Raw genomic sequence first — 21,374 nt, 5'->3', positions numbered from 1 at the left:
ATTGTGATCCAGCTAGCAGACAAGACAGATTGGGGTTTACCAGTCCAAGCTGAACTGAACTGAGCCCTTTGTGGAAATCAATCTCAATGAGAGGGATATAAGACAGATGTAAAAACAGTGGGTGTCAAATAAAGACATCACTATCACAGATAAGAGTGTAGTCCACACATTGCTGATTTGCAATAGAGAAAAAACAAATAGGTCTCATTTGCTATTTTGCTTTAATAAAAGAATGAAACACGCGTATTACAGAACACATACGCTATGCTGAGCGTTAACACAGAAATTGATTTCTTCAAAAACTTGCCATAATTTCTGTTTAAGATTTTACAGGAAATTAAGCCCATGACACAAGAGGTCAGTGGGAAGCTGACTCTTGAAGGCTTGGCTAAATCTAGAGGGCATTCAAAGCATAGTCATCACAAAAGAAAATCAGTGAATGAACACGGGGATGCTGAATGTGAGCAGTTAGATGGCTGTCTACCTACCGCATTCTACGGTAACATTATATTGCCTCGAGCAATGTCTTTTGAAAATACATAGCATCATAAAAGTAATAGGGAAAAAGTCTCTCCCCCTTATCAAGATTTCATGAAGAGTAAAACAAACAGCAATACGATTATCCCGTGTGATACAATTTAATAGGACACACTTTGTATTTTAAAAGCCAAACACGCAGCAAAAAAAAAAAAAAAAAAAAAAAAACCTCATTCTTTTTTTTTTTTGTCGTGAAGAAAAGACTTGAGTTTCGTGCCAAACCAACCATCAGTGGTGCTCTGCCCCTATTGCCATTATTGGAGACAATTCAACCTATTGTATCTACTGCAGGCCTTATCAGGCTGCATCATGGCAGCTGAAGACAATGTTGCTGTACAGTGAAATGTCAAAGTTGAGGGTCAGCTATGAGAGGGACTGGGAAAAAGAGGAGATGGCCAGAGAGCCGAGGAGTTGAAGGGAGTGAATGCATATTAAACATTTAGACTATGGAGAGAGGAAGAGGATGAAGATAAGTGACTTCCATTAGGCCAAATGCTCAGAAGATGTCCTCCCTGAATTGAAATAAGATCAATGGCCTGGCTTGTTTGGACTGCGGCTCGACTGACAAAATGAAAGAAACATAAGAATGCTATTTGCAGCTTTTAAAATGATATTGCTAATTTTAGAGAAGCTTAAAGGCAATATTTTTGTTTTATCTGCCTGAAACCACACTGTCTTTATCCATGTATGCATGATATCAACAAGAACAGTGAATTAAGGCAACATTATTATCATTATTTCAGTTAGTACAGAAGTTGAGATAAACGCATCAAAGATCACACAATTTTCCTCGCAAAGATTCATGTAGTGGCAAGAAAAATGAGACCTCAAAGACTTTGAAAAATAACAGGAACAATTGATTGTCAAGCTACCAAATCACCAGCGCTGCATCACTGGATCTTTAAACTACTGTAAAAAGCTGAATTTTCTAGAGGCCTTTGGAGGTTAAAAGTGTGGCAGGAACAAAAACATATGACCAAAGTCCGATAAGGCCAAAAGCTGCAGGCATGTTTTAACAAAAGAGGCATTTGCTCTGCCAAAGACAAACAATTTGAAAAAGAAAGGTTGAATATCGGCACAGCGTGTTGTAAACAATGACAGATTGAGGACCCCGTAAATAAAGTGTCATAGTAATAAAATGTTTCTTACTCCCTAGATAAAAGTAGGCTTAATTGAGTCATTCGTTTTAAACACTTCAAAACATGACCCACTGCTCAAGACGTTCAAGAATTTCCTGCAGGATTAATAAAGTACTCAACTACCAAACTTCTTGGATGCATCTAGACCAGGCTAAAGATACTCCAAATATAGAGTCAAATCCACAAGATCAGTGTGCATTCAAATAATTTGCAATGGCGTGCAAAAATAATTTCAGGTGAACAGTGTGTGTGTTATTGGGGGGGTTAATATCAAATTATGTAACTGCGGCACCCTACCCACTAAAAATGGGTTCTCGCACTACAATAAGACATTTTTTTTCAATGAACTATCGATGAACATTAATTACCTCTAAAGTCAAATACTACGATTCATAATTCTGTTATTCAAAAAGTTGCATGAAGCAAAACTTGTATGACAGTTAAGAATGTTAACTTGAAAATTTGAGTAAATTTAATAAAGGTGAAGACTGCAATTTGATGCTACAACTGACTATTTCTAAAGAAATCAGTCCAACTAAAAGTATTAACTTTAGTAGTTAACTTTCCCTACCTAGCACAGAAGGAATCAATGTGATAGAATCAATATACTTATGCTGTCAATTTAGCTACAAAGTAGAGACATATGAACATGTTACATGTAGAACAACATTTTGTTGATTAGCCCAGAGGGAGCTCATCAATTCTGAAATCACTGCTTGCTTCAGTCATCAGATTCCAGTTGAAAATGAAAGTGTCTCACATCTTTTCAATCAAAAAACATTTTCCAGTTAAAACCCACTTTTGTTGCAGTCCTCATGTATTAGGCCAAGCAAGTCAAAGTAGTGGCTCGCAATGAAATGCATTCAGAAACACTACTGCAGCATCAAAGCTGACATGACAGTTCTTGAAGCCTACTGTGGCATATTGTCAATTTAGTTCACAAAATATTACAACTAACAATCTTTACGCTAATTCTAACCATTAACAATGAGGGGGAGCCATAAGTGGCACTCTTATGTGTGGGCATTAATCATCTAAGATTAACATAATCAGTGATGCTATTAGTAAAAGAGTAGACCCAAGGAAAAGTGGGACATTATCAGCAACGCATAATTGAGAATTTCCCCTGTAATCTATGCTGGCGGCACAATCACAAACACAGAGGATACCAACTGAGGAAGTTATCAGAGTAAACACACCATCATGACCCACACAGCATGTAGAGGGCCATCTATAAATAGTCAAGGACTGCCCTTGTGCCACAACCCCTTTCAGGACTTTTGCTCCAGCACAAGGAAGGACCAAACTGGAAACTGGCACATGTCAATAAATAAGATACAAAATGCACTTAGTTGCCGGGCTCACTGAGTTATGAAGGATAGCAAATAATCAAATAAATGACACACAATGTATGATGTTCTCCTGAAAAATGTATTGTTGGGCAACATGGACTCCCTTGTGTGTTGCTAGTTGTATTTCCCAACAGTAATCGTTAATCGACATTTTTTTTTTCTTACCTGAATTTCCCAACTGTTTGTAAAACCTATACTCCAAGTGGAGCTGTGGCGCCCTGGACTTTATTGGCTCCTGCAAAGAAATAAGAAAAACTGTGAATCAAACATGGCACAGCGTGTAAGGAAAAAATACAAATAAAAATCACCTTGAATTAAAGCAAACTGCCACCACCGTACATGTCATGTGATTTGCATGCATAACTGAACAAAAGCGTTTTACGTGTTCTAATCGCTAAAAATAACTTTTTGAGTTTAAAGTTGTCATTGTGAGAGGATCAAGAGCAGCTCCAGCTGGTGAACAGCAGGCTTTTGTGATGGCATGGCTGATAAACAACCTACTCACACAAACAGTATTGCTCATTGCCTTTAGTTAGCTCCAGATTTACAACTTAAAAATGTAATCTGATTAACCACACCAGCAAGCTGACAAGGGCATTATAGACAAACATGAACGACAGAATACACACAAATTAACTCCTTTTCTAAGACTTCACTCACGGTGCCACAGTTAATCCAGTACTGTGGTATAGTAAGAATTCTCACTTTAATTTCAGAATTCTGACTTTTTTTAAAAGTGAGAATTATGAGAATAAAGTCAGAATTCTCACTTCAAAGTGAGCATACTGACTTCATTAGTGCTGCTACTACTATTATCCTCACTTTAAAGTCAGAATTCTGAGAATAAAGTCAGAATTCTCACTTTGACAATTCTCACATAAAAGTCAGAATTCTGTGACTAAAGTCAGAATTCTGAGATTAAAATTAGAGATAGACCGATATGCTTTTTTCAGGGCCGATACCGATTCCGATTATCGGTAGTCAAGGAGGCAGATAACCGATATTTGAAGCCGATATTCATTTGCAGTAAAAGTTAAAATGTTGGCACCAAATTTTTGAATAATGCAAACCCTAACCGTTCTTTACAATGGATTCTCACACTACACTTTTCATTTTACATCCTTCTATCTGCAATAAGACGTTGGTGGCGGGGGGAGTTAAATGTGGGGGCCAATGTGACATGACCTTTTATAGCATTTGGGATACTTGTAGTTTTATTCTATAAATGTTATATTTTTATATTTTGAAGTAATAGGAGGAACCCTGTCATTCAAAATGTGCATCAGCTGTGGCATTACTTATTACTACAGCAAAAAAAAATAAAAAAATTCCATGAGAAAAACTATTCATCCCTGAACACCATACAGTTCTTGTAGACCTTATTATAATTATTGTTACCATATAGACAGTTTTGATAAGCTGAGGATCTTAAATCGAGAACAGCAATATCATGCTACTCCTCTCTACAAGAGAACTGTCAAAAGACACTTCATCATGTAGTTTACTGCCACTTAGGATGCCCCAATCAACGCAGAAAAAGGGTTGAGTAAAATAATTTGGTTATAATAATAGTAAGAATAACTTGGTTAAACAGACATTGTTGCGGTGGACCGCTGCCACTTTCTGCTGTTTAATGTGTTTTACACTTATAGACACGTGTGTGTATATGGGCACACTATTCTCTCACTACTGTACTGTACTGTATCACTTAATGGCACAGATGTACTTGTCTAAATAATAACTAGGCTGCAACATTGCTAATTCACATTAACAAGCACTATCTTAGCTGTCCACATGAATAGTTACTAACACACGAGAAAGTTATACAACACACCAAACATGAGCTCATTATTCAAAGTATGATGCACGTAACGAAATTACATCACTGAACATTAATTGCAGCCGACTACGGCCGTAGATGTTACATATTAGTGGCATCCATTGAGAGCATAATGTCCCAACTGACGGCAGACATGACGTGAAAAGAGAGACAAAACGAGCAAATAAGCACACTATACTTTAGTGCACTTCTCTACTAATGCCAAACATACGGAAGAGAACACAACACGTTCGTGTAGTTAAACGGTGTTTGAGACACTTAATTTGTTACGGAGCGGACTTTAACGAGGTGCACAACGAGCTGTCAATCAAATCGACGTCGAAGCTTAAGGCACACAATGGCAAACCAGTGCGACAAATAAACACAATATAAAGTAACTAAACGCTATTTAGTGTCACTGTGGCATCTCACTGCATAATAACCGCTATGCAACAAGTAGTGGACGTGACCCAGAATGCAATGTGTGCGTCACGAGAGGTAAATATAATGACATTACTCTACTCTTAACATGGAACTAGACAATATAATAATGACAACTGTTAATATTTGGAACCTTTCTAACAAACATTGTTTACTTAATTCAGTGAAAATGTGTGTGATTCCCTCCCCGAGTAGTTCAAGTAGCGAATTAGCTACTGGGTGTTAGCCTACATGCTAAGCTGAACACACCACTGTTAGCTAGCGGGGATTCAATGCAAGGCAATGCAGCTCCATTCATATAGTGCATTTAATACACAACATAATTCAATGTGTTTAGCTTATCTTGGTGAAACGATCGGCGGAGTCTCTTCTCTTTTAACTTACCTTCGAAGCATGTGTCTCTCGCGTTGTGTCCGTGGGTGCGTGTGTGACCGGCTACTGTGATACACGGCATACACTACTGATTGGTTCTGGCTTTTGCACGGATAACCAATCAAATGCTGCTAAGGGCGTTACATTGCTGGAGTTGGACTCCATAACAGACAGAGACGCTCTGGGCTGCATTCGAAGCGAAAAGACGGAGTTTTAAATGGATCGCTCATATCGGCCGTCAGATTAATAAAACAGACAGATACCGATATGTACCAATATGTCAAATATCGGCCCATCTCTAATTAAAATGAGAATTCTCACTTTGGAGTCAGAATTCTGAGAATAAAGTCAGAATTCTGAGATTAAAATGAGAATTCTCACTTTGGAGTCAGAATTCTGAGAATAAAGTGAGAATCCTACCCAACATTTTTTTTCTCTCTTCACTGGCCCTAATCCTCTTCCGTAGCTATCAACAAAACCGGACCGATAACAAAGAGTCGCCCTCAAATTCACTAACATCAGTCTGGTTACTGTCCCTTTAATACCGGCAAGGCCGAAGCATCTGCTGCATACCGCAGCAGGTTAATATGACGTGGCCATTACCTGAGTGGGCTTTTTTTATGACACGTCTTTACCAGAATTCTACAATGTTGTCACTACACATGTTCATTCTCTGACAAAAATCGTGCGGGACATCAGTTTTACCATGGACGTCTCACATAATCCTAGTGAGTATGCTCAGAATGGTTGGACGAGGACAACAAAATGCCAAAGACCATACTGCGTTGACAAATGTTGTCAGGTTCACACACAGCAACAGAGATCTACCAGGCTTTCAAAACCATGCTACAGCAATGGGACATAAACAAGAATATGATGCATGTCATCCCGAGGGATAACGCGTGCGATATGTTATTTTGATTGAACCAAATACATTACATCTGTTCAGATTGGCAAAAGGAATACACTGCCCCTGTCTTTTTATTCCGATTTAGGTGTTAATATGGAGAATTTTGATTCAGTTTGGTCATTCGGTTTCATTCTAATCGTAATACAAGGTTTGAAGGTAGAACGTGCTTGTGCTTCCTGTATTTTCTTATAATTTGTTCAATAAAATGATTGAAAAAGCACCGACTCGACGTGCAGTTGAGTAAAATAAATTTTCAACACAAAATTTTTCTGTGACAAGAAAAACAGTTTTGAGCATATAAAGAGGGTTTGAGAGTGTCTATTGAGCGTCTTTGCATGATTTTGAAACATTGAACGAAGCCTGCTGGGAAACAAAACAGCACTCGCAAGCCTGCACCGCTCAGTGAGATACGAGCTTTAGGTGTCAGTCAGAGACATATTTCAATATGTGTAAAAAACATTGGGGGTTATTATAAAAAAAAAAAAATTACAAAATTAACAAAATTAGTGGTTGATCTCAAAGACGTCAAAAGACGTCAATCATGGTTGCTGCTAGAGCTTGGCAATAAGAGAAATATCCACAGGCTTTTTGTCCATGCATAAGAGTCCCAAAAGCGATAACAGAAAGAAACTATAAGCAGAGCAGGAAGAGCAAGTAATGCAGTAGAGTGCAAGCCTGCGAGATGAAGACGTGACCAGCCTGAGAGGCGAAGCAAGTAACTGCTCTGCTCCTGTGATCACTCCCCTGCCCACCACCACCACCACCACCACCACCACCACCACCACCTATGAACATGGACAATATAAATGACGGGTCAAACCACTGTAGAACCATTTAAAACAGCTTACAATGGGAAACAGAGGCTTATGGCAGCTTTATGGAGCCTACTTAAGAGTCATCTCTATTTCCAGCAGATGGACTAAGCTATGGCTGTGTAAATGACCAGAGCCAAGCTGCGAGCGTCTGATGTAACAACTTTGCATTTGACAAGGATTTTTCTCAGCGCTTGCAAATATCACATTTGTGATCTGCTCACAGGATGAAAGGAAATGAAATGAGGGCCACGCTCTGACATAGCAGAGCTACACATGATTTTAGGACAAATAGAACTGGGCTGTCATGTAACCTTGATCCTTCTCAAAAAAAGCAACATCAAATGTTTGCTAAAGTTTGTGACATGCCATCAAATTAATGTTTACATATCAAAGGGCTTAGAGAAATAAACTACAACTGAAATGATGAGGTGTTAAAATCAATAATGGGACTTTTTGTGGTGGTAGTGTAATACAACATGGCGTCTAGCTTAGTAAACAAATATAACCCCTAAAGTTTGTGAGCAGAATATGGCGAAACCAATGCGATTGGATTTTTACAAAGATGCTGGCAATGCCTCAACACTATTACCGCACAAATGTGTTGCTCACTAGCGATCGTTGAGTTATTACTTTATTCAGTCCAAACAGCTGCAATTATGTGGTAATGATGTCAGAAATAAAGCGCCCAAATTGCTCTGATGTCATCCCAACCTTTGACGAAGCCCAACTGGGCCATTTTTGTTTTTTTGTTTTTGCGAAGTGTCAAGGAACTGTTATGATAAACATTGATGTATTAATCAACCACTTTTCCTTGACCTATAGCTGATATTTCTAAATGAACTGCATTTTTTTTTTCTGATGCAATGTGATGGAATCCCCTTTTTAACAAACACATACACTATGGTTTACATATTTAACCTGTGGTGTGTCCATTAAGAGAGCAGTATTTCACCAACAATGCTGGCCTGTGTCCATGGCAGCTGACCAACAGGCCAGAAGGGTCCTTCCCTGTCTGACCCGCTGCTGCGCTAACCTCTCCATCTCAGCTGTTCCACACCACAGCAGGTTGGTACAAAATACATGTGTGTGTATTAGGCCATGTATGTTAAGACATTGAGGCACCAACATGTTTCGGCCCTGTGCTTAACTTGACTGGTTGTGAATCATAGGCAGGCACATTGCTGTTTTTTAGTATGGTTGGATGGAAGGATAACACAGTTGACAAAAGTGACTTAAAAAAGCAACAGTCCACTCCACTCTTGCAGCAACTCTCTTTGATTAGGAGCCAAGTCGGATCACAAAAGTGCAGCAACAGGCCCGTACAGAAAATAGTAACAGCAGACTAACACTGGCTGATGTTACACCATTTAAAAAGCTTACTGATTTGTTGATAATATTCATGCCAACAAATATTGCTCTAGAAGGATAAAAGCTTGTACAACAGCTCTGAGATAATGTTTTTCATGACACGTTATGCACCATTTCAAGGATCCCTCTCGCAGCAAACACTTGAAGTTCGTACAAATACACGATTATGTCATCAAAGATTATGGAGCGTTTTCAGGATTTCAACCACATAGACTTGTATGGATAGAAAATAAACAAACAATCATCTTCCGAGGATTAACCAACTCTTCATATGTCGTCTTCCAGGCTAAATCTGATATTTGCTCAATCACAGCAGAGAAGAACCAAAACTGACCTTTATAACTATACGTAAAATTGAACCATATATTTACTTACTTACCCATGCATTCTACTAAATAACTTTAATCACTTTTTGTGGTGCATGGCAAAGATTGTTAAACATTGGCAAATGTGTGAGCGTAGAAAAGTAACAACTGTAAACAAGTATATATCTACAGAAAATGAACAAGGTAATCTTCTGATTGGATCTGTTTATTTAAACTTTGTGATCACCCACAAAAATCCTGAGTGTGGAAAGACTAGTATTAACACAAGTTATGTCAAATAAGTTCCTTCTTAGCGTTTCCTCTACTGTACTAGAGAAGGTTTGCAAAAGCATGCTGTTGCTCATAGAGTCAAACAGATGTTTCGTCCGGAAATGGTATTAACAAAAAAAGTTGGATGGGCAATATGGCTGAAATGAAAAATATCACCACGACATTTCATCACTCTTTCAATAAAGATTTTTTACATATATTTTTTTTTAAACATTCACAATCATAACAAACATGAGTGACAAACAGATTCAAAATAAACTAGAGCTGCGAGCAGCTATAAAGGGCCCTCGCAGCCCGGGCCACGTTGGGGTACTTGCACGTTGGGGTACTTGCACGTTGGGGTACTCGCACATTTGGAGCAAAATTTCTTTTAACATGGCATGATAAACCTTGAAATGTGGATTTTTTTTTTGCCAGGTGTGATGCGTGTATCAAGCTCAATGGGTTTTGGTGAATGTTAAGATCTGCAAAAATCAGTGTACTTTTTTATTTTTATGGAATGATTTGCCCTGATTTGTATTTTTTGTAAAAGTATATATACACATCATCGCTCGTACTCATTGCACAATGTTGCTGTTATTGTCCATAGAGGCTATCAAAAATAAATAAAACAAAATAAAAAAGTACGTATATTTGGATCGGTCTGATGCCAGTGAACATTTTGAGTGGTGGAAACTAAAAGAATATTCATAAATGACTTAGTTATCACACTTAGAATAAGTTTACAATTTATGTAAAAATACCGTAAGTGGGGTATTTTTTTTTCACGCCTCAAGGGCTAGGTGGCGCTGCATATATAACTGAATATTGTCATAGAGATACCTTCAGGCTTTGACTATAAACATAAAGGTCAAGTTTGGGATTTTTTGGAGCATGTACCGGGGAGTTATTAAGCATATCCTTTTTCATTACGAAACACAAAATTTGATGCCCCGCCCTCATCATATAGTAGTCCGAAAAGTCAAGATGGTCTTGACATGGTCCAGGTCAAGTCTGAAGTCAGTCGGATGAAACGTGTAGGAGAAGTGGGCAAAAGTATGCCCCCTGTAAATGTGCTAAAATCGTAAAAAACAGGACATTCAAAAATTCGTCGCTCACTTCCTGTTCATTTTAGCATATAGGTCCAAGAGACTTTTTTTGTAGGTCTTGGGCTCCCTCATACACCTAAAAATTTCCAAAGATCTTGCTTAAACGTACAACCGGGGCTGCTTCGTTAAAAAATTCTAGGGGGCGCTATTGAGTAATTCTTGTAAAAATAGCACAATACACGATAAAATATTGCTCATTTTTCCAGGCCAGATGTGTGTGCCAAGTTTCATGTGTTTCTGTGCTAGTTTAGGCCCTTAAAACCGGCGTTGTTTTCTTGGCGAACAGCGCTTAGCCACGCCCACAGCGATTCGCGAAAACTCACAAACTTCGTGTTGTGACATCATTAGGCCCGAAACCCTCATCTGAGCAAATATGAGGTAGGTCCAGTTAACGTGGTTGGAGAAAAATGTTGAAGAAAATTCGTAAGAAAAAAAATCGCCAGTAGGTGGCGCTATCAGTAAGATGAAATATAAGTTCGTAGATGTGTTAAGGGCTGGACTCTCATCAAATGTGTGAAATTTTGAGAAGATAGGATCATCTGGGTCAAGTTAAAGCAACTTTTATTGTCACGAAAAATCTTCAGACTTTGCGGCACTGTAACGGCCACACCCTTTGCCGAAAAGTTACAATATTCGGTGTGGGGCATGATCAACATCTTAAGGCTTTTCTGACCAATTTTCAACTGGATCCCTTCAACGAGCTTGGCACAGTAGCTAAAAACGTAAAGTATGACATTTATTGTCACCACTAGGTGGCGCTATATGTATAACTGAATTTCATTGAATAGATGTTTTCAGGCCGTGACTATTAAGTTGCATGAGAAGTTTGAGATTTTATGGAGCTTGAACATGGGAGTTATTAAGCATTTGCTCTTTCGGGACAAATTAAATTTGAAAGGCAATATTTGATGCCCCGCCCCCGTCATATAGTATTCCGAAAAGTCAAGATATTTTGCCCAGTTGTTGTCTCGGGTCTTGAGATGATACATGTCAAGTTTGAAGTCAATCGGATTAAAACTGTTTGCAAAGGGGGGAAAAGGATGACCACAGTGAATGTGCAAAAATGGGCCAAAATTGGACATTCAAAAATTCATAGCTCACTTCCTGTACATTTTTGCTACATGGTCCCAATTGACTTTTTGTGCGTCCCGGGGTGCTACAAGTGCCTGCCAATTTTCGTAGCTCTAGGTCAAACGTGCCGGGATTGTTTTTTATTTTTTTATGCTAGGGGGCGCTATAGAGTCTCGTTGTTATGACAACATCAGAATATCACATTTTTCGCCGGGCCCGAAGAGTGTGCAAATTTCGGTGAGTTTTCGTAAATGTTTAAGGTCCTCAAAAATACGATCGTTTGCGGAGAATAAAGAAGAAGAAGAAGAAGAAGAAGAAGAAGAAAAAGAAGAATTTTTACAAAAACAATAGGGACCTCGCAGCGGTCGCTGCTCGGGCCCTAAATATAATAAAACAAATATCTTCAGGAAAAATACCATTCGGTAGTAAAACTAGTATACAAGGAAGGTACACTGCTGTGTACATTGTGATGTTTACATCCACGCTCCCCGAGCAGTGCCGTAATGCCTATTTATGGATAATGTAAAGATGCTGTCCCTAAGCAGTAGCGTTGATACTAGGGGTGTTAAAAAAAAAATCGATTCGGCGATATATCGCGATACTACATCGCGCGATTCTCGAATCGATTCAATAATCGGCAGAATCGATTTTTTTTTTTTTTTTTTTTTTTTTAGGATTCCCACCTTGAGCATGGAAGAATGTTATATGAACGGCACATTAAGCCTTAATATTTTTATTTTAATGCTGTTCAAATGTGAAACAGATTGCAAACTGTTTGTGTACAGTGGCTCACGGTTATAAGCCTCAAGTTTTAGATAAATATATTCATACAAATCTTACAGTGTACATGTACAAATTTACTGATAGTATTTTCTAAATTTGAATGGGAAAAAATCGCAACAATCGACTTATAAATTCGTATCGGGATTAATCGGTATCGAATCGAATCGTGACCTGTGAATCGTGATACGAATCGAATCGTCAGGTACTAGGCAATTCACACCCCTAGTTGATACAATCACATTAACCTTCATGCATCGTTCATACAAAATAAGTGATTTCCTACTTTCAAAACAGGGAAGAAAACATTTTTTAAATCAACCACTGTGCTTGTGGTCATTTTGTTTCCCGTAATAGTCTTTCACATCATGGACCAAAACTCTGAAGACTTTGAAGTGTACGTTGGCTTTGTGGTAATTACACCTGCTGGAGTTCCGTGGGGGATCAATACTGTTTGAGTTGCCGATGCCTCTGATACCACGAAGAACCAGTCTCAAACTTAAATATCCACACTTAGGTAATTTGCGGTAGTATAGTTTTAGTATTGTACCAAAAAGGAAAGTCCTACGGACATTGAGACAGACAAGTACAAGGGGAAGAGAGGCATCAAGGCATCAAGTTAATACATTTGTTACATATTGACAGGTAGCGTCAAAAGCTATTACTGTTGGCCAAAAGTCATTTGTGGCAGCCCACCATAAATAAATGTATGTAGGAACCACTGTGGCTGCAATGTTATGTTATTTCGTGGAGCCGATCAATCACTGTGGTGCTGTGGAATCGAAAATGAATTACAAATTTAAATTATTACACTTCACAATTACAAAATCAGCATAAATGTAATAATTTCAAGTTTTTGCCAACATAAATAAATAAATAAACATTTTATTATATGTATCATAATAAATTCTGTTCGGTCCAAAACAAACTTATTTTTTTTATTTTTTTAATGGTCTTAATATTTTTAAAAGCTTAAACTTTGTTTTGTACCAAAAAATAAATAATTATTTGAATAATCGTGATTTCAATTATTGCTAAAATAATCGTGATTATTAATTTACCCATAATCGGGCAGCCCCAAATGACTGGCAAATTAAGACATTACAGTTACTCACAACCCATCCATCCAGGATCGTGGGGGTGCTGGAGCCTATCCCAGCCAGCTTCGGGCAGTAGGCGGAATAAACCCTGAACTGGTTGCCAGCCAATCACAGGGCACACAGAGACGAACAACCATCCACACTCACAAGCACACCTAGGGACAATTCGGAGCGCCCAATTAACCTGCCATGCATGTCTTTGTAATGTGGGAGGAGACCGGAGTACCTGGAGAAGACTAACGTGGGCACAAGGAGAACATGCAAACTCCACCCAGGAAGGCCGGAGCCCGGACTCGGTCTTGCGTCCTTAGTGCTGAGAGGCAGACATGCTAACCACTCAAGTCACCGTGCTTGTGGTCATTTTGATCACAAATAGTCATAAAATGCAGTATATCAGCCAATCCGATATAGTCTAGCTAATGCTGTAGAGTAAGATTTTAGCAATTTATAAGAAAAGTCAGTGTGACTCTTTCAAGAGTTTGAAGTACAGTATGCCAATATGACACACGTAACAGAACCAACTTTATGTATTAGCCCCAGAATAGACCAACCTTTCCATGACTGCCAAAAAAACATTTCACAATGTGTCTTGCAATGTGACTCAACTGCATAGAACTACTCAAATGTCAAAAAGTGCCTCTTTAATCAGAAGCCGTAAGTATGAAATTCTGAATTATCTACTAAATGAACATCTCAAACAAATGAAAATGCCCGAGCAATGCCTGTGTGTGTTTTGTTTAGTGTTGTTCCGATACCGATACTGGTATCGGCAGAGGTCCCGATACTGCACTAAAACAGTGGTATCGGTATCGGTGACTACTAACAACATGCCGATACCATTAATTCCAAGGCTAATATAGGACTTTGGATGTAGTATCTTGTGTCTTGCTCATGCACAACATTCACTGATATGTGACATGTTCACTGCATGCTGATCTAAGATATTCTATTGGCCCTTGAACGCTCTAAACCAATGGCAGGGCAGCTTTTTCATGTTGAGAAAAAAAAAACATTAGCTTTCGGTATGGTATCGGCATCGGCCGATACTTCAAAGCTTGGTATCGGAATCGGTATCAGGAGGCAAAAAACGGTATCGGAACAACACTAGTTTTGTTCCAGTGGGGCAGGTTTTCCCGACAAGAGGTGTTTCTTCTATAGTTGGGAGAGAGTATTCCGGAGAGAGTGGCGTCATCGCACAACATCTGGACTGTGTCCAACGTGGCTCCTGTTTCATTTCAGATTTAACACACACAGTCAAGAACTACCTAGTACCTTCATAGCATTAGTTTGATACCGAGCCACAGCAAAGCTACACAAGAATTGTTGATGATCTTAGTTTGGTTCTGTTAATGACTAGTATAATATAGGCAACTTGAGATTTGCTACAGCTAAACCTGAATTAAAAGTGACCACTATGCCCATGTTAGGCAGTAAAAAGCCATAAAATTTTTGGTTGCCTCGGTTGTTGCAGCATTTCTGTAATGCCTTTTTTACATTTTTATTGCATGAGCTATATAGTGTAAGCCTTCTCATTTAAATGGGAATATTCAATTACGTTTAAATCTAATACTTGGTGCATCTGCTTACGGGTGTATTAGATCATCATGTTAAAAAAAAATAAAAAATAAAAAATCCACTCGTGTGCAACAACTATTATACAAGTACAGATTATCCATGTGGTCAAAAGGATAAACCAGTGCTGCATTTGGCTCCAGTGGGCATTTTGTACACCCATGATCCATCTTTCCTAATGATAAAGATTGTCATGAAAACAACATTTATTGATGTTTTCCTAAATGTGCCTGTACCTGAATCACTCTCTAAGCAACATGTCGATCGATGTAAACACAGTATGATGCTGCTAGTAGCGACTGATTCATTAGCAGATTAGCTCGTTGACTGAAGGTGGACTTAACATGACAGTATTTCATTGATTCAACCTGGACAGCGTGCTCTCAAGAGAGCTCAAGCAAAGTAGGGAAGACCTTAAGTTGTCAAAACGTCACATTAAATTGTGCCAAACATGCTGATAGAGCTTTTCATGCCTTTACAGTTCTGCGACAACTGTCTCATGGCAGGCTGATGTAAGCTGCTGTGCTAGAGTGAAACAAGAGCTGTTTATCATGCTTCACTGGGAGGCAGACAGAAGAGTTGGATAACACATCTCAATCCATCTCAGGACCATGTCCCAGGAAATAATTAGCAAGAGTCAGTACCTTTTAAAATCTGGAATCAATGATTAGACCAGTGTTTCCTAACCAACGGTCCGCAGCCCAACAGCACTTGTGCACTTAAATCTCAGCTCAGTACTGCTTAGTGCACTGTACATTTTTGGCTTTGACACGACCATGTGTGTCGAATCCATGAGGAATGAGAGTGTTTCTAAATGAGCGTGCCCTTCTCAACATTATATGTTGTTTAACCTGCAAAACAAAAATATAAAATAATTTGTGCTAATTTTTGTTGTTGTTGTTGCTGTGTGCAAAGCGCGCATGCTCAGTGCAAACAAACCCCTACACCATCGAGCAAATGCTCCCTGCGCACACTCTGCCAATAATGAGAGCGCGACTGCCCCCTAATGTAGTGGAGGTGCAATTGCCCTTTATTCTAGGACAGAAAAAAATAAAATAAAATAAAAATAAAAAAGCATGTTCCCCGAGGTCAAACGCGCCCCCCTTGATGGAGCCTCGCGCCCCACTATTTGAGAACAACTGCGCTAAAGGTACGTAATAGTCGGTCAGGGTTGGTGCGGTGTGTATTTACGTCATTCGACGCGACGTGCAGACATCTGGGCAGACACCACAGAGTGTAGGCGTCGGTCACATTTGGCCAACGTCGGATTGGTGTATCTAGGCCTTAAAACAGTGTTGTCTGGCAGCCAGACTCCAGCTATTGTTTAAAAAGGACCATGGATCTTTGCTGAAATAGCCAACAATGTCATGGACAGAAATTCAGTATGAGGTTGCTATTTTGTGAATTAGTGCAGATTCTCCAGCTCATATTTTCAGTAATAGGCAGGTAGGATTTCATTTCAGGTTTACTGTGAGGGCAGGCACTCAGGAGATCCAGCTTTTGGATATAAGCAATTATAATGTCAAATATTCATATGTCCTACTTAAAACAACCTTTTCAAAACTTGCACATTTGTAGTGCCTCACCCATCTACATATAATCAGACTGAAGTACACTTTTAGTCATTCATATACAATGCAATATTCATATCACAATTTTTTACAGAAGTAGTCTGATGGACCAGCAGTACTCCATCTGCTGTTTCAGTCCACTGTTCATAACGACGCAACACCTTAAGCTTGCATAATTGATTGTTATACATTTTTGTTGATCTTGCAACATACGTTCCTGTCCATTGTAGTTCACATAAGCACAGCATTGGCATTAGCATTCTTTTTGAGTTGATTGGTGGTAGCCAGAGCCCATCCCAACCATTTTTGGTAGGAGGCTTATTCCCAATTAATCAATTAAAGGCATGAAGCATATTTGACAAACAGTACTTTCTCATTTCACAATATTCTCAGATGCAAAAACACTCCATGATACAGGGAGTGACCTACTAACAGCAACTGATAAACAAGAAAGACAAAAGCAAATATGAAACAATGCAGACTTGGCAGAGGTTCACGAGTTCCATCCTGTGGATTAATCTGCACGTCGGACTGGCCGATAAGGCATAAAAAAAAAAAAAAAAAAAAAATTAAAAATAAAATAAAAAAGTCTGATTTCCGACATTATTCCTTTTGTACGTTCCCTTCTTCGTAACTAGGAAAAGCAAATTACAATGAAATTATTTATAACTGATTAGGCTTTTTGTCCCCCCCCCCCACCTTCTCAGATTTGCTTTATTTCTACTGATACCTATTAAACTTTTAAACAGGTTTTAGTATTAATTTGTATCAAATTATGCAGAAATAATTGAAATAAATCAGGAAGAGAGAAAATTTGGCTACGAAAATATCAGCCTAATTAAGTGCCCAAAAGTGAACTTTCAGTTTCGGTCCTCGAGACTTGTCACAGAAACAAAAGGGCTGAGACAGGATGTTGTGATGATACAAGCATGGGCAGACTTGCCTGCCTTGATATGGGAAAATTAGCTCAGCACCAAAATTCCCCCCACTATTTGGAGTGATGCATAAATATGTATAAAGTGCAAGTGATGCACACCTTTGAACGAACCCACAACTGTGTGTGTAGACGATAACCTGAGACTGACTGTGTCACACATACCACTGCACAAGCACAAATTACGTGAACTAAACTCACCCAAGACCATTACACAAATGCATGCATCAGTCAATGGTTAAAACACCTAAATAAAAATGGTTAACATATCTCTTAAAGAATAAATTACTTTTTGGGCTTTTCTACAGGATTAGTAGTTTTATGTCATCAGGTTTTCACAATGATCTATTAGGAAAACGCCATTTCCAATTTCCCATAATACTCTGCTGCAGTTAAATTAACACTTTTTTTTTTGCTATTTCTCTTTTGTACAGGCAGTGTGCAATATAGTTACAGGGGTGTTGTTTCCAGTCGTGTATTAAATTATTATGACTTCTGCTGACACCCTAAGCAACAATGACCTGCATAGATCTCAAAATGTGACTGTCTAGGGAAGAATTACCACAGGCAGATTTCTTTGCTAACTGAGCAGAAATGAAAAGAAGCTGTTGCAGTGCCATCTATAATAATATTTTTTTTTAAGTGTAATAAGTGTTTCATTGGATACCGTGGTGTGCAATGAACTGTGAACTCTGTATACGATACATGTAGTGTTGACAGATAAACACAAACAGACAGACAGACAGACTTTTTAACATTTAAAAACGGCAACTTGGTCATTTTCTCTGTTCTTGTTTTAACATCACCAAAAGCCAAGACCATTTAAATATATATGTTAGTTTAGCAGTTGCTCACAGGAGACCATGCGAGCGGACATTACTGTACAGACTGGTGTTTTCTTTATTAAGACACTGGGATCTCCCTGCGAGTAAAGCGTGCAGTGTACATATGTAAATGGCTATACAGTCCTGTCACCGTCTCACAGGCATTCAGTCAGTGCAAGAAAGCACCCAGCTAAACCACAAACTGACCCACTGTGTGTCGACCAGGACTGCAAACAAAGACAACCTTTCAGAACACAGCAGTTTCCACTTGTCTCTTGCTTTTCATTTCAACATTAACACAGGCTCAAAAGAGCTTACTCTGTTTCTCAGTTGGGCTATAATGTGGTAAAAGAGATCTTTCTGTCATGCTTGGTTGTGTCAGGTACATATACAGTAGTCACCTCTCTTGATCTGCAAGTATAGCGGATTTCATGAATCATTACAATTAGTTTCAGGTACATATACAGTAGTCACCCCTCTTGATCTGCAAGTATAGCGGATTTCATGAATCATTACACTTAGTTTCAACTTGGTCTGCTACTTTTTGTTCTCATTGCCAAAGGTTATAACTAAGACCCACCATACCAGTTTTCATCAGCACCCTTCTATTGAGGCATTTAATGCAATGGTACAGCAGTAGGGAGGCACTAAACTGAATACCTGTTGATTGGTTGACCAAAAATTGTCACTTCCATCAACCATTCAACAACGGGAATGGAAGAAATCCTAAATGCGTAATTTTCCAAGGTATTTTGGATCACAAAGGGATAAAGATTCAAACAAGTTACATGTTTCCGTACCCGAAAATAGAATGGAATCTAATATATTGTCATTGCACATGTGACGAGTACAGACAAATAAAATTTACTTTACAGTCCAAGAGAAATAAACAACGACCAACAACAATGGGAAGCCTGATAGGTCGCCAAAAACTGTGCCCTGATGGCTCAAATGAAAAATGAAAATCAAATTAAAATGCTCCTGTGACGAGAGGAGCACAGTCTAGATTTGGGGGAGGGGGAGGGAACCCTGAGCAAACAGCCACATGATTACCCAACAAACAATAACTCGAATACTTGCACAGACACGGAAGTGGGGTAGGGGCTTATCGGGCAGGGGACATTACAGCCCAAACGCAGTGAGTGGGCAAAGGCTTCCACCTCCTTCACAGCACAAATCAGTTTTCAGTACGGTACGTATGTTAGTACGATTTGGTAAAATTATTGATCGGTTAGACGGTGTCACACTGATATGTCATGTCATGTCAAACATTGACACAGCTACCTTGCCTACACAGCTGGTGGCAGACATGGAAGCCAAATCAAGGTTTACAGTCCAAAATGAACTGTACTCTGTGTTAAAGTGTAAGTCAGTCCTCAGCTCAACACTAGGTCCATTTACACTGCCTGGTAAAGCCAGCTTTTTCTTTTTTCTTTTTCCTGTTATGCTGCTCAAACTGGAGAGACAAATTAGCCGATTGCAGGATGACGTCACTGTTTAATAGCATCCACATTTGTGGTCATATTCTGTCTTCACTGGGATATATGTAAAAGGCAAAGATAGATGCTGAATGTTAAGGCTCCAATGTGGGACGTGCATAAAATGGGGGAAACCAAGTGTTACTGTTATCCTTCAAATCCTAATGTCTAGCATTCAATAGATTACAACAAATGATATTAAAGGAGTACTCAGATTAAAGAAGTGCCATATTGACTAACTGATATACCGCCATTACTTGTCAAACAGTCAAAAGTACTGATGAGCTTATTTCATAGCTTATCATAGCAAGCTCTCTTCACTGAGATTTTACAACGCTGCCTTGAAACCAGTCAACACTTTTGAATCAGCTACTTTATACAACACCAATGTTACTGTACATACCTGAGTTTGTGATTTTAGATGGAATTCTAAAAACAAGATTGGTTGTTGGTGGATATATTGAACCTACTATTCTGTTCCAACTGTCTTATTGCACAAACATCAATAGAGTGCCTTACAACACACTACCTAGGGCTGAAATTAGTCCTCGACTAATTTATTTTAAAAATTGCTGGACGAATTTTCTCTGCCTCGAGGAACTGATTAATTGTAAAGCTCAAGGGATGCACGGGCTACGTAATCACTGCTATGGACAGGCAACTACTGTATATACCAATAGTGTTAAACTGGGAGGAGTGGCAGTGAATGAGTTGGCACAGGGTGGTTATGTCACCAGCGCAAGGGAAGAAGTGCAGAAACAGGCTGGATTGATCGAAGGAGCAGCAACATGGAGGAGGCGGGGAGGAACAGCAATGATGAAAAATAAGGAGGGGGGGAGGGGGGACAGAAACTGTGGGAGCTCTTTAGATTGAAAACCAAGGTGAACAGTGTGACATGTAATCATTGTAAAACAGCTCTTGCACACCATAACATTTGCTCAATGTCGCAAAAGCCTTCAACAAACAATTCCAAATTTTCTAGTTGTATTAAGAATATTTGTCTTATTTCTAGTTAGCTGGTCTGAGTTCATATATGCACAGCCATGGCGAATGCCAAAATGCTAGCTGCTGGAGTGAAGTTCACAACAAAGGCTGTGTATTACAGTTTTTATTAAAGCCTTATGTTTTTGAATAAATATGTTTAAACTAAAATGTATTTACATTTATTGTTTTATTAATTGTATTTGTTTATAAATGCCTCACTGGTAATGTTTCTAAGACAAGAAAACAGATGGTTTGCTGTTACGCACAATGTGAATTTAAGAAAAAAAAAAAAAAAAAAACTTGTTGATTATACAATTGCGGATTCTCATTTTCTCTTGTGTACATAATTGCTCTTTAACCAAGCAAAAATATATTTTATCTGAATACAGTACTTGATTTTTCTATAGCATTGCTGCAGCCCTAACACTAACGCTACTGCCAGCAACATGGTGAAGCATTCTGTTACAGTATTACATTTATTACAATACTCCCAGCATTACCAGGCCAGCTGAGCCATATGAACATACACCTCCTGTATCTGCTACTTGCCTTGAAAAAAAGAAATACTGCTAGAAGGAAGGGGTAAAGTTAATGAGATGAAAAGAACTGGTAGCTAATGAAAC

General features: G+C 38.8%; 1 protein-coding gene across 4 annotated transcripts in view; it reads right to left on the bottom strand.

Moving 5' to 3' along the window:
* The window catches only part of csnk1g2b (casein kinase 1, gamma 2b), a 39,963-nt gene that overhangs the window by 12,801 nt on the left and 5,788 nt on the right, over nt 1-21,374 (bottom strand). For all 4 annotated transcript variants that reach the window (XM_077533474.1, XM_077533475.1, XM_077533478.1 and 1 more), the window contains exon 3: nt 3,194-3,263. In XM_077533474.1, the coding sequence (XP_077389600.1) occupies nt 3,194-3,263 (70 nt within the window). The remainder of the gene's footprint in view (nt 1-3,193; nt 3,264-21,374) is intronic.

The sequence above is a fragment of the Festucalex cinctus genome, chromosome 10 (assembly GCF_051991245.1).
Source record: "Festucalex cinctus isolate MCC-2025b chromosome 10, RoL_Fcin_1.0, whole genome shotgun sequence".
Lineage (NCBI taxonomy): Eukaryota > Metazoa > Chordata > Actinopteri > Syngnathiformes > Syngnathidae > Festucalex > Festucalex cinctus.
This window is presented reverse-complemented; position numbering and strand designations above follow the sequence as displayed.